The sequence below is a fragment of the Corvus cornix genome, chromosome 1, assembly GCF_000738735.6.
Source record: "Corvus cornix cornix isolate S_Up_H32 chromosome 1, ASM73873v5, whole genome shotgun sequence".
Lineage (NCBI taxonomy): Eukaryota > Metazoa > Chordata > Aves > Passeriformes > Corvidae > Corvus > Corvus cornix.
Window position 1 is genome coordinate 16,645,713 of NC_046332.1, and position 13,931 is coordinate 16,659,643.

The following is a 13,931-nucleotide window of genomic DNA, read 5'->3' on the forward strand; positions in this document are numbered from 1 at the left end:
ACCCGCATGATAGATCTAGTTCCCATTGCAATTCCTCCTCCAATATAGGCAAACCCTGCCTGCACCCCATGTTCCCCTTCCCCAGGTCTGTGGGCTCATTAATCAAGGAGAGCAAGTTACCAGCACACGGTCCCTCGGCTCAGCAGAAAGAGGTGGCCGACCTGCCTGTGGTCCAGCTGGCGCGGTGGAAGTTTGCCAAGGGGTCTCTGCCTGCCCCAGGACTTCCTCAAACGCCACCTCAGCAGTGGGAACTTTCCGGAAAGCCGAGCAGAGTTCTGAGCTGGGATGTGGTGCAATAGCCACCCTGGGCCCCAAGAGAACCGTGAGGCCTCAGTGCGGTGATGCACTGACCACAGCTGCCATGGGGAACGAGAAGGCCGGATCCTGAGGCTGTTTGAGCCCTGGGTGACAGAAGGACGGGGCAGGGCTTTCATCAGGAGAGGAAGGAAGAGCCAGGCAGGGTGATCTCAGGGAAGTGAGAGCTCACCAGTACTGTGGCAGGAACCAGGCACCAAGGACGGGGCATTGTGGGGCAGCAGGACAAGCTGAGCTCTGGCCACTGGACAGAAAGGGACGAGCAGGCAGGTGGCTGCCATGTCCCACCACCCCAGGACCCCTGTGGATCCCCAGGGAGGGCAGTAAGCTGTTACCCACCAGGGTTCCTGTGGGCACAGGGGACAAAGCTGGGTGGAGAAGGACCTGTGGGAACTGGGCTGGCCACCAGTGGGAAGGGGGTTCCTCGGCTGCCATGCTCCAGCAGCACTGGGCAACCAGTCTCGCATCACAGCAATTTTTACCTTTCCTGCCTAAATTAAGGAAAGATCCTCAGGCAGGGGCCATGGCCAGCCCGAATGAGGCCAATGTCCCTGCTGGATCCAGGGGCTGAACCTGATGTCCCCAACAGACCTGCCAGGGCTACCGCAAATTCCCAGCCCAGCTGGGAATCAAAAGCACCACATCCTCACCCCAAAACTGCTCAAGCAGAATCCTCAGCAAGCAGCGAACACCCCAAAGCAAACAAAGGGTCCCGGGACAGCACCCAGCACTCCACAGACTCCCTCCCACCCAAACCCTCCACACTCCACCTCAGTGGGTTCCCATCTGCGTGGCAGCGCCCAAGGTCTTTCCTGGGAGGGTGAAGCTTTTTCATTTTCAAGATCTTCTCAGCCAAAAAAACTGCAAATGATATTCAAACCGCCCAGGCACTGTTCAGGGATCGAGTTCAGGCTTGCAGAGTCACAATCCAGGAGTGGAATTGCTTCTCTGGGGCCTCCTCCCTCTGACATGCATTGCCATTTCCAGGTGGTTCATGTGGAGCAGCCAGAGGGTGCCCGGCCCCCTGCTCAGGGGCCTGAGGGCTCACACACACGCCAGGGTGTGCCCCGACGTGGGAACTGCCCCGAGCCGGCTCTGTGTGGAGATGGGGGATGTGCATAGAGGTGGAAGGTGGACAGTGATGAGGTGGGTGAGAAGTCTGGGACAAGGGGGCAGGAAAACTGGGGGTTCCTCGTTTCCCCAAGGTCCCACTTGCATTCCCCTTCCCCAGTGGAGGTAAAACCTGGGAAGCTGAAACATGTCCCAGGCTGTGGCACCAACAAACAGGCGATTTTCCTGGCATTCCCTTCCAGAGCATTGCTGCCTGCCTCGCAAATCTAGCCAGAAAAGGGGCAAATACAGCCAGAAATTAGCAAATCCAGTGAAGAAGGAGATAAATCCAACCAGAAATGGGTAAATCCAGCCATAAAAGGGGTAAATACATCTGGCAATGCTGTCACTACCCACTGAGTTCCACTGGAATGCTCTCAGCTCCTGACACACTTTATGGAAGCTGCCAGCAAACTGGGTCAGGAAGCCAAACCGCATGTGCACAGCCACCCCAGAGGAGCCCCAATATCCCAGGGTCTGGTAATGCTGGGGGGGGGGCTGTGCCAACAGCTGCAGAGGATGGGTCCCTGATGGGTCCCCCTGCGAAGCATGGCACCTCCTTCCTCCATGGGAAATCAGCCCCATCACCCAACACCCCGCACTGAAACCATGTGGGCCCCTGTTTCACTTTCCCATAAGTGGGAAATGAAAGTCTCATAGGGAAGGGGTGACCCCTCCAGCTGTGGATGGGGTGTCTACTTTTCAGACCTCCCGCCTCCTCTTCACGCTCATTGGGGTACAACCCCATGCACAGGCCCTGTCCCCAACAGCAGGGTCACACCATACCAGGGCCACCCCCTGGATCCCCCTGGCCACCACAGCACTGCAGACAAGCCAAGCCGAGCCAGGGGATGCTGCAGTAGGGACAGAAGTGCAGGGACAGAAGTACAGGGACCGCCAACCGCCTGCACCCACCCCCGCTTTGCAAAAGCCTTTCTACACAGCCAGCCCCCCGCTCTCCTGTAGATTTGGGGGGCCCATCTGCAAAGCTTCCCCAAGCATCAAATCCCCCATGGCGACAGAGTCCTGCCACAGGAGCTGCATCACTCCCTGCATGGGGGAGCATCACTCCCTGCCTCCCCTGAGACACCCCCAAAATCCCAAGGGTTCACCCTGTTTCTAAGTTCTGGCAGTAAAAGCATCCTTAATACTGCTCTAAATATCCATACCCCTGATGTCCTGGCTGTGGCCCATAACAACTCATTCCCAGGAGCTGAAAACCACCGGCAGCTCTTGTTTTCCTTGCCACCTTCCTCCCAGCACCCCAGAACAGCCACCCACCTCCAGCACTCAACCCTGTGCCTCCAAAAACTGGCTTTTTGGGCTGAATCCACAAATTAAAATTGCTGTCCCTGCAGTTGTGCTAGACCTAGGAACCCGCTGTGCAGGTGGAGCCCCTGGGCACCCCAAACACCAACCCAATGGCCCCAGCAGTGTGAAGGTGTCCCATGGAACCAGCTTGGCATTACTGGAGGACAAAGCAACCACCAGCCATCCCAGTTCCAGTTGCACAGCACTGGTAAAGCTCCAGGCCTCACCAGACAGACTGGGAAGCAGCAAGGAAGAGGAGGAGGAGAGCAAGTGAAGCCCACTACCAGCATCACCCAGCATCTAGGTGCTATTGGTGGTGGTTGGTGTGGCTCGGGCACTGCTGGCAGGGGCTCTGGCACAGCCACAGCTGACGCTGTTGTTTGGCCATGAACGGGGACATGCCAGGGTCCCAGCAGAAAACAAATCTGCCAGCTGGGCCCTCAGGGTCCCCTTTTCCCAGCTTCACCCTGGCATCAGCAGCACCACCATGTACCCAGTATCCCCCAACATGTCCCTCACCCCAACCAGGCAGTAGGACCCCTGCAGTGGCACAGGAATGAGGGCTATCAGCAATGCCAGGGCCTCCTAGAGACTGGGGCTGAGCTGGGGTCTGCTTAGGGAAGCTGGGATAGACTGGAAGCGAACTGGGAAGGCTGGGGTTAAACTGGAGTTAAGCTGAGATGTGCTGGTATTGAGCTGGGATGTGTTGGGGTGAATTGGAATATACTGGGGAGGAGCTGGGATGTGCTGGGGGGAGCTGGGGAGTACTGGGATTAAACTGGGATGAATACTGGGAATATACTAGGTTTGAGCTGGGATGTGCTGAGGTGAACTGGGGTATACCAAGGTTCAGTGGGGCTGTGCTGGGAATGAGTTGGGGTCTGCTTGGGGCAGCTGGGGGGCAACTAGGGAATACCAGGGTTCAACTGGAATGTACTGGGGTTGAGGCAGGATTGAACTCGGGTGTGCTGGGGGTGAGCTGGAGCATGTTGCGGTTGAGCTAAGGTGTGCTGAGAGCGAGCTGGGGCATACTGGCATTTGGTTGGGGAGTACCGGGGCTGAGCTGGGCGGGGTATACTGCAGTTAGTCCGGGGCATGAGTACCCCAACGACGGGGGGGCACAGCGCTGTTGCCCTGAGCAGGGAAACATTCCATACTCCCCCCACTGCCCCAGCAGCTCCCAGTACCCCAGTGTCCCCCCAGCACTGTGCGTCCAGGGACCCACAGAAGCACGTGGAAAGAAATACGACCTTCCCCAGGAGAGAAACCGCGGCTGCGGCGGTGGAGTGCACCCCCCCGCCCCCCCCCCAAGCTGGCGTTTCCCCTCCAGCCCCCCTGGAGCACCCAGTACCTCTGTCTGGTGGCAGCGGCGGCTCCCAGAGGATGCCGGGGCGCTTCCCGGGGCGGGGGCACTCAGGGCCCCCCTTGCCAGGCCCAGGCTTGTTCCCGGCACGGAGCTTTGGCTGCCTCATGGAAACAGGATTCAAGGGGAAGACTGCCAGGACTTTCCCCAAAAAAATAATAAATGGGTTGTGGGGGGGGGTTCTTGCCTCCCCACACAATTCCCAAGGTCTTGGTGGGGGGTAAGAAGGAGAGTGGGAGGGTTTGGGGACACAGAGGGGACGTGGGGTGTCCATGGCCAGCCCTCACGGCTGCCCAGCCTGGGACAATGGTCCTTTCATCCCGGCTCTCAGGGACCGGGACACGCTGGCTGCCTGCTCCGGGGGAGGGAAGGCCCCCCCGCGAGGCCCCTCGCCCACGCGAGGCTACGGGCAGGAGGGCCGTGGCTCAGTCCCACAATTAGGGTATGGTGCTCGGTGGGGCTCAGCCAGGGGGACAGTGTGAAATATCCCAAAAAGCTCCTCTACTGCCTGCATCCCCCCTACTCCCAGAATTCCCACTCCCCCAGTCCATCACATCATCCTGCTCCCCTATCCCACTCCCCAGAGCCATCACACTCCCCACATTATCCCATCCTGCTCCCCAGAACCATCACATCCCCCTGCTCTCCTATCCTGGACCCTCGGATCCATCCAGGGGGATCCCCTCCCAGTGGGATACCCTCCCAGAGCCTTCAGCAGAAAATAAGGGTGCCATGGCCTTACTCAGTTTTGGGGGTGTCACACAACCAAGTACTGTCCGAGACCCCAGGGGCCAGCGGCAATGCCCGAGCCTCATCCCTGAAGGGCTGAAGCCTTGTAGTCCTTCCCAGCAGCATTTCAGGGATCACCGATGTCAGCACCTGAGGATGTCTCCAGCACAGCCCCAAGATCACTGCCCCCCTCCATATATCTTACCTGAGCCCTGGCTCTGCTCAAACCCCCTGGCACCAGACGTGTGCCAGAGCATATTCCACTTCCCTTTGGAGTCATCTTCTCTCTCTGGTACCACAGCTCTGGGTCCCCGGCTGTACCTCCCAGAGCTCACAGACCTAAACCCCGCTGCTTTACCCCAGCACCTGCCCACCTCGTGCCCCCCTGGCTCCGGAGCCACTGAAGTACGTCCTGTCTCCAGTTCAGCTCCATTTTCACCCTGCCAGGGGGGTGGTGGCCAGGTTCCTTTTTAATTGGGTTGTATTTTTAATTGGGATCAGGGCGGAGGGGGGGGGGAGGGGGGAGGGCGGGGGGGTTGGAATTTGACAGGAGAAATGGGAAGCAAATACCCAGTCCCCATTCCATCCCCACAGGTGCCAGAGACACAGGCACAGAGAATGGCACATGCTGGGCAACGCCACCCACCAACACCCTGCTGGGGTGCAGAGAAGGGCTGGGGCCTGCTGAGGTTTTGGGGTGCCCAGAGCACTAGGGGGGCAGAAGTGGAGTGCACAAGTAGTTTTGCCCCTGCGTGCACCCCAGGAGGAGACAAGAGTCCCAGGGCTCCACACAGGGCCCACAGTCCCTGGGGGTGTCAGCTCTGTTCCCCAGGATTCTCCTTCTGGAGAAGCCACAATGTACCCCCACAGAGTGCCCCCAAACTTCAGCACCCCATCTCCTCTCTCCCAGAGGTGCTTTTGGGGGAAATGGACTGGTGTTACTGGCTTGGCTGGGGCTGTGGGAAAACCCGCTACAAGGGCTTGTAGCCTCATGCCTAATTAGTGCCCAGCACAAATTCACTGTAGGGGTTTCTCTGTCACCCAGAGCCCCCCTGGAGGTCCCCACAACCCCTGAAGGTCCCACCAGGACCCACCATGAGCAGAGACCCCCTTCCAGAGCGCACTATGGGGACAGGGATGGCTCTGAAGTGGGACAGAGGCTGAGTCCCTCCCATGCCAGATTTAATTATTTTATTCCTAAATAATCGGCTCCGGTACAAGGTACAAAATCTCCCATCTCCCTTTGCACCCCCAGAAAAGGAGGGGGCAGGAGCATGGCCAAAGACCAGCTCCCAAACCCCCAGTCAAGGCCTCAAATTCCAGTGGAGGAAGGGTTCAGGCACCCAGCTTGGAAAGGGTCCCCACCCTGGAAAGGCAGGGGAGGGGACAGGAGCCTTCAGAGACCCACAGAACATCTCGAGCTGCCAGGAGCCCCCCCAAGTCCTCTCAATGTGCCTGAAGATGCTGGGAGCCCCCAGAGACACCCAGCACACCTGGAGGTGCGAGCTTACCCCAAAACCTCCCCCAAAAAAACCTGAAGATGCTGAGAGCCCGTAAGACCCCCGCCCCCCAACATGAATGGAGATCCAGGAGCCCCCAAAACACCCACCACAGCACATCTGGAAGTGCCATGAGCCCCTCAACTCCTCCCACATGCCTGAAGGTGCTATAAGACCCCAATATCCCCTCTAACATGCTGGAGGTGCCAGGAGCCCAGAAGCCTCCCCTCTACATGCCTGGACATGCCAAAAAACCCCGAAGGCCCTCCTTCCCAGCATGCCAGGAGGTGCCAGGAGCCCCCCAAACCCCTCTGCATGCCCAGAGGTGCAGGCAGGTGCCCAAGCAGCCCCTGGGGGTCTGTTGGGGGCGGGGGTCCCATGGGATGAAGGCAGTTCTGTTGGACCATAACAGAGATGGGAAGCACGGATGGAGGGCAGATGGGGAGCACAGTGGGGGGGTCTCCAGGGCTAGGGAGCAGGCACAGGGCCCCCCTTTTCCTCTGGCCCCCCAAAAGCTGAAGGGCACTTACTGGGTTTGCCACCAATAGGGACAACACTGGTGTCCCACAAGGGCTAAGTGACCAGATAAGCCTCAACTTCCCACCCTGGGGGACCCAGTATGTCCCTACTGTCCCCAGACAGGGGTACAACAATGGGGGGGTCCCCCCGAACCCAAAGTGGGGGTGCACATGTACAGGTGTGCAAGATAGAGACACAAACCATGTTGGAAGTGGGGGGACAGGGAGAGGAGCCCCCAGTGGGGGGTCATGTCAGGCTGTCCTAGCCTGGGGAACAAGGAGAGGAGTTCCTAGGGGAATCAGGTCAGGCTGTCCTCGTCACTGCCCTCGCCACGGTCCTCCTTGCTCTCAGCCAGGGAGCTCTCATCAATGTTTTCCAGGGAATCCGCGTGCTGGAGGGAGAGCTCGGAGAGTGCCAGGGCTGGGAGTCGGCTCTGCTCCGGGAACAGCCAGGGCTTGAAGTGAGGATCATGCTTCTGCTTCCACTCAGGATACTTGAGGCATGCCTTGTACATCTTCTTCATTGCCTGGGAGGAAGAGCGCGATGGGCACAGGGACCCCTCACCCCCACACCAGACCCGCCCCCCAGGGCCACAAACTCACCTTGGGGGCCAGGAACTGGGAGGATTTGTTCACCACCCACTTTGGTAAAGAACCTGGAGAGAAGGAAGGGGTAGCTGGGAGTGGGACCCCCAGCATCCCCCAGGTACCCAAAAACCAGGACCCCCACACATGGGACCCCCACGGCACTCTCACCAAGGACATGCAGCTGGAGAGAGGGAACAGGGTTCAATCCACACTGCTCTCTGCTCTTGCAGAGGTCAAAACCAGTGATTTCAGCATTTTGGGTCCCTCTTTGACCCCCAAAATAAAAGATTTCAAGAGAACAGGCCCAAGATGTTTCCTCCTGACGTTGCTCCATGGTCTGTCTGGCTCTGACTGCGTCCTGAGATGCTCCTGCTGATGAGCCCTTCCAAGTCCACCTTGAGCATATCCAGAGGCCCTACTGAACCCACCCTGAGTCCGTCTGAGCTCAGCCCGAGATTTCTTGAAGCCCTACTGACCATGCCCTGAAGTCCCAGAGCCCCAACTGAATCCCCACTGAGCACCCATTAAGTCCAAGTGAGTGCCCATTCAGCCCACCCAGCCCACCCTGAGCCCCCACTGAGCCCAAAGCCCCCATTAAGCCCCAACAGAGACCACCCTCAGCTCCCAATGAGCCTACACTGAGAACCCATGAGACCCCCGGTTCAAGCCCACCCTGAGCCCCCAGTAAGCCCCCCCTGAGTTCCCCCAAGACCCCACTGAGTCTCCCCAAGCACACACTGACATTAGGGAAGGACTTGGGGGTGCCAAGCTCCAGGGCACAGAGCCACAGGTCCCTCTCTTACCTTTGGGGTCCACCTGCGCCAGGTAGGTGATGGTGCAGCTCTTGGCACCCGTCCCCTCGATCAGGTAGCCTGTCTGGATGGAGACTGCCCGCACCATGTCCTTGCGGGGGGGGTACTTCTGTGGTGAGGAACAAGGTGGGAACATGAGTCAGAGGCAGGGCAGGTGGGGTACAGCAGGCACCAGCCACAAGCAGGGCTGTCACAACCCCCCAGAGCAGCCTCTCAACTCTCCAACCCATCCCCCCAAGCTCTGAGTGAGCCCCAGCCCAGCACCACAGGACCCCTGGTGCCCTGCTAAACTCACAGGATGCTTGACAGAGTAGTTCATGATGATGTAGTCAGAGCCCATGGGCAGCCAGGAGCGGAGTGTGACCACATCCCGGTTCTTCAGGGGCTTGGGACATCTCCCTAAGGGACAGCACCAGGTGGGATGTTCTGGAGTGAGACACCCACCTCCAAGCATGGACTCCCCTCCTGCCCTCCAAATTCCCCCAAGCCGGTGTCCAGGCCCTCCGTTCAATGCCAGACACCATGGGTCCCCTAGATGCCAAACCCAGGGGTGAAGTGGTAGCAGCCCTGGGGTTCAGCCCTCCCCCAGGATCCCCCAGATCCCCCGGCCCCCTCCTCACAGGCGTAGTAGCCCACATCGGAGTTGGCCGTCAGCCTCCCGATGTCAAAGGTCTCGATGACATTGGTGTCCCACTTCTTGCGGTACTCGATGTCATGGAGCACGTCGTACAGCGTCTCCGCCGGCACGTCCCTGCACTCCATCCTGCACTGCAAGGTAGGGGGCATGAGAGAACAACCTGGGGCCCCCAGGGTGGAAGAGTGGCCATGGGGACCCCTGGGCAGGAGGTCAGCTGTGGGAACCCCCAACAGGATGGCAGAGAGGACATCGTGGTAGAAGGGTAGCCATTGGGACCCCCAGGTGGGAAGGTGGCTGTGGGGAACTCGTAAGAGGATGGCAGTGGGGACCCTCAGGCAGAAGGGAGGCAGTGGGGACCCCAACCAGCAACTCAGTTTGCCACCCAGAGCCACCCCGAGCCACCCCATAGCACTGGCATGCAGGGCTTTAAAGCAGTGTGTAGCTGAGTCCCGGGTACTAGGGGACCCTTCTTCCCACCTGCCCCCCCATCATTGTGCTCCCCTCAAAGTGGCATCCCTGCACAGGGGAGCCAGTACGTGGGGCTCTGCCTGATGCCCTGGAGCAGCATGGATCACACGGAAGGGGTTGGGAGGGTGCAGAGTGGGGAGCTGCTCTGTAATCACGGCAGCCAGATCCAGGGAAGGCAAGGAGACAAGGAGAAGGGAGAAGGTGAGGGTGGCTACCCCAGTAGCAGGGATGCCATCTGCTGAGGTCAAGGGTGCTGGAGCCAAGCATGGGGCAAGGAGCATAGCCAGCACGTGTCCCTGGGAATGCCACCAGCTCCTGTTTATCCCCAGGGATGGCACCAGCCCCTTCAGTCCCCCAGACCCTGGGGTTCAGGATTTAGGGGTGGCCCTGTCACCCCAGCACATGGTACTGGAGACCCCCCCAGCCCCGGGAAGGGGCACAGAAGCACCCAGCAATGGGGCACAGCCATGGCCCCACATGGCCCCTTGGTGGGACACAGCCACGGAGCCTGTTCCCCCACAGTACTCATCCTCAAACCCATCCTTGCCCCAGAGAGCCCAGCCCCACCCCCACAGTGCTCATCCTCAACCCCACAGATCCATCCCTGGCCCATGGAGTCTGCCCCCAACCCCACAGTGCTTATCCTCAATCTCAGAGAACCATCCCTGCTCCACAGAGCCCATCTCCAGCTCCTCCATTCACCCAAAAACTTGTCTGGGAACACCCAGCCCTGCAGGGCAGTTTTGGGGACAGCCTGCCTGGATGACTTGCTTGGAGAACCCCTGCTCCCACCTGCAGCCAGGCCAGCCCAGCACCATGCTCAGATTATTCCCAGAGCAGCAAGGCTAGTCAAGCCAGTAGTGCAGGACCTATCCTGCAGGTGACTCACATCCCAGGGGGTGCCAGGGGGGTCGCAGCAGGAGAGGGGATGGTGCCACCTGGGAAGCGCCCGGAGCTGCACGCCCCAGCCCTGAGTCAATATTGACTGATGGGGCGAGAAGGAGGAGAAGGAAGAGGAGGTGGAGGAGGAAGAGATGAAGTCCCCAGGGCTGGGGTTATGCTGGGCCCGAGGGAACATAGAATGGGTGCCAGACTGGGACAGGAGCAGATCCAAAGGGGAGACTCCCCCACCCCTGCCTGGGGGGAGTGGTCAGGGCTGCCGCCACCAAGGGGGTCCCCAAGCTCAGCCACACTGGCGGCTTCACCAACACCCCAGATCATTCCACTGCAACCCACAGGATGGCTCCTGGCCATCCTTCGGGAGCAGCCCATTTAGAGGCAAAACCATCTTCCCTGGGACACCTCAGATTCCCAGGCACCAACTCACTGCCCCACCGGTTAGGATGGGGTGTCCTGGCTGGGGTGCCCCAACCCGTAGCCAGTCCCAAGGCCACCAAATGTCCCACTGAGGAATCAGCCATGGCACCAACTTGTTCCCAGCCTTCAGAAAACAGGTTAGACGAGAGCTGCATCCCTAATGGAGGGGGGCGGGGAGGAGGGGGCGGCAGCCTCAAAGCAGGGCGAGACTTTCAGGTTCCACTTAATTAAGCAAAGAATCCAGGATGAATTCAGGGGGAAACCAACTCCTGGGAAAGAACAGCTCCTGCAGAGAACCCCCAGCACCCACACAGAGACCCCCAGTGTGAGGGGCAAACCCCTGGGCTGCACCTTGCCCTGCCACATCAGCAATGCCACGTGTGTCCAGCCCTTCGAAATCCAGCAGGAGCATCTTATCCTGGGTGGGATAGTGGGCCTGGGTACTGCCGGGGGCCACAGGGTGGGGACAAGAACTGTTACCCCACAGGGTCTCCAATAGCCAGTGGAATCAACACATGAACACCCAGCAGGATCTTTCCAAGCAGGATCTGTCCAGGAGGGTGTGGAAAGGGGCAGGACCTGGCTCAGGGACCCCCGCAGGCAAGAGACAGCTCCAGGTGCCGTGGCGGGAGCAGCCGTGCCAGGACATCCTGGAGTGGGCTGGGTCCCTGCCATGCCAACGTGGCACACTGGGATTGTGGGACAGGCAGGGGACGCACCCAAGCGTAACCTCAATCCAGGGGATGTTTTGGGATGCAACCCCAAGAGCAAGCAGCAGGGCTGGGGGACACGAGGAGCTTGGGGGGAGAGAGGAGGGGGGCCCAGGGGGGGCCAGGATGCACCGTCCCACAGAGCCATGCCCATGCCACCATACCCAGACACCACAGTGATGGATGGTTCACATCCCACCCACCACGGGTCCCCACCACTGTGAGGACAGGGTAGGGTGCAAATGGCACTAGAGAGTCCCTACACCCCAGAGACCACCATCCTCCCCTCCCAGGGTTCACTGCTGCCACAAGGGCATGACAGAGACCTGTTCCTCGGTCACAGCAGTCCAAACCCTCCAACGTGCTACGGTGGAAGCAACCCAGTGGTTCCATGGCAGGAGCCGGGCACAGGCAGTGCCAGTGCCCTAGGGACAGGTTTCTCCAGCAGTGCCAACTGCTCGCACAGCTGCTGCAGAGCAGTGTGTGAGCAGGCCGCATCGTCACTGCTGCCACCATCACCACCACTGCCACCACCCGGACTTGGCACCGTGGCAAGGGCAATGCCACCCACTACAACAGGACAGCTTCATGAAGGTGGCACCAGGGACAGGGACACCAGCCAAGGACTCCAGTGTAACCCCATCTGGACACTGCTCCTGTCTCAAGTTGTCCCTTGCCATTCCGGTGTCCCGCTTTGCGAGAGGGATGAGCCAGGATGAGCGTGCATCTGCCTGTGCCAGCACACTGGCACCGAGGAGGAAGGGACCCACTGGGAAATGCAGTGGGGACATAGGGAGCTCTGGGCAAGGGGAGCAACCCCAGTGACCGCAGGCTGGCGGCCACAGGCTCCAAGGAGTCCCCCAGCCTAGCCCTGGTGTGCAGCAAGCATAGGAGGTGGGCTCCCAATGGGTGAAGTGGGGATAGGCAGCACCCAGGACCCATGGCCCTACACACCCTGGGGGCCTGAGTTCCCCGTGCCTCCTGTACAGCCCCTTTGTCCTCAGGGGTGCCTATCTGTCCCTGGCTCGGCCCTGGAGTTGTGTTTGTCCTGGGGTCCCCAATCCCCCAGACTGCCCATTTGTCCTGGTGTGCCAGTTAATCCCTGCTTGCCATCGGGGGCCAGCTCGGCGAAGTCCCCACTCGCCCCAAGGTGCTGCATCACCTGAGGGACCCCACTATTCCCTGGGATCCCCACTCACCCCTGGGTAGTGGTTCACCCCCCGAGTTCCCACTCACTGTGGGGTCCCCGCTCCCCTCCCAAGCCCAAGGTGCAGCATGGCCCCAGGGTCCCTCCTGCCTCCAGGTCGCCCGCGGGGTCCCCGCGCCATCCCCGTGCCGCTGGGTACCCCAGTCCCGAGGGGATTCCGGAGCGGGGTGGGACCGGGGTGCCCAGGGTGGGTGGGGATGTCTCACCGTGTGCCAGGGTGTGCCGAGCGGGAGCTCTCACCTTGATCTTGTGGAGGGCGCGCTCGGGCTCCAGCAGCTGCACCCAGACCCCCACCCCGCCCTTGCTGTAAGTGAGGCTCCAGCCGCTCTCCGACTCGCACTGCGCCCGGAACGCCCCGAAGTCCCGGTCGTCGGGGATCTGCACGCTGTCGCGACCCGACATGCCGCCGTCGTGACCCGACATGGCCCCGGAACACCCCCACCCCGCCGGTGCCGGTGCCGCGGGAGGCGCCGGCCCCTACGGCGGCATTGCGGGGCGCGGGGCGCGATGGGACCGGGAGAGGCGGGCCGGGGGCGGGACCGGGGCGGGGAGCACCGAGGGGCGGGATCGGGGGAGACTTGGGGGGAAATGGGGGGGGCCGGGAGCACCGGGAGGGAGTAGTTGGGGGAATTTCGATGGGGGAGGGCACCAGGAGAAACAGTTGAGAGGAGCCGGGGGGAAGCCGGGAACGTCGAGGCTGAAACCGGGAGGACCAGGCGGGAACTGGGAGCACTGGGAGGAAGGGCAGCCCATGGCAGAGGGGAGCAGCCCAGGTAGTGGGAGGACCGGGAGCAGCTGGAGGACACAAGTGCAGAGAGTTGTGGCACTCGAAGGGACACCTGCACTGTGCACCAGGGTAGGTTTAGGTTGGATAGTGGGAAAATTTCTTCACAGAAAGGGTTGTCCAGCCCTGGCACTGGTGGAGTCCCCATCTCCGGAGGGGTTTAAAAAACCGTGTAGATGTGGCACTTGGGGACATGGGTTAGTAGTGGCCTTGGCAGTACTGGGGGAGTGGTTGGACTCAATGATCTCAGCGGGCTTTTCCAACCCAAATGATTCCACGATTCCAGTTGGGGTAGGAGGGGACACAAGTGCAGGACAGAGGCCCGCAGCCCCTCTCCAGGCTGCAGGTCACCCTTATGAGACATTGTCACTGTGACCCGATGCCCTGTACCCGTGCAGCACATAAGCATTATCCATCCTTTGTGCCAGTGCTGGGCCTTGCTGTGGCATCCCCACGGTACCGTGGCCAGGAGCAGGTGGGCATGCTGCCACTGGCAGTGCTGACTAGGATGTTATTTTTGGAAGAGCTCAGGCTCTGGCTCCCATCCAGCTCCGAAAATGCTG

The 13,931-nt window shown here is 60.5% G+C and overlaps 2 protein-coding genes across 10 annotated transcripts in view; both read right to left on the minus strand.

Annotated features, from left to right (window-relative positions):
• Positions 1-4,425, minus strand: part of ARAP1 (ArfGAP with RhoGAP domain, ankyrin repeat and PH domain 1) — a 38,461-nt gene extending 34,036 nt beyond the window's left edge. For 3 of the 9 annotated variants that reach the window (XR_005602656.1, XM_039557041.1, XM_039557027.1), the window contains exon 1: positions 4,088-4,424. The gene's annotated coding sequence lies outside the window, so the exon portion shown is untranslated. Of the gene's footprint in view, positions 1-120; positions 382-1,085; positions 1,235-4,087 lie in introns of those variants that run through there. The other 6 variants (XR_005602658.1, XM_039557045.1, XR_005602659.1 and 3 more) reach the window with 4 other exon arrangements.
• A 1,577-nt stretch (positions 4,426-6,002) lies between these two features.
• Positions 6,003-13,109, minus strand: STARD10 (StAR related lipid transfer domain containing 10). The gene is made up of 6 exons (XM_039558913.1): positions 12,825-13,109; positions 8,866-9,013; positions 8,541-8,644; positions 8,237-8,354; positions 7,449-7,501; positions 6,003-7,372 (listed from the first exon to the last, which is right to left on the minus strand). Exons 1-6 carry the CDS (start codon positions 13,005-13,007, stop codon positions 7,145-7,147), a joined length of 834 nt encoding a protein of 277 aa, XP_039414847.1. The 5' UTR covers positions 13,008-13,109; the 3' UTR covers positions 6,003-7,144.
• Between the last annotated feature and the right edge of the window lie 822 nt (positions 13,110-13,931).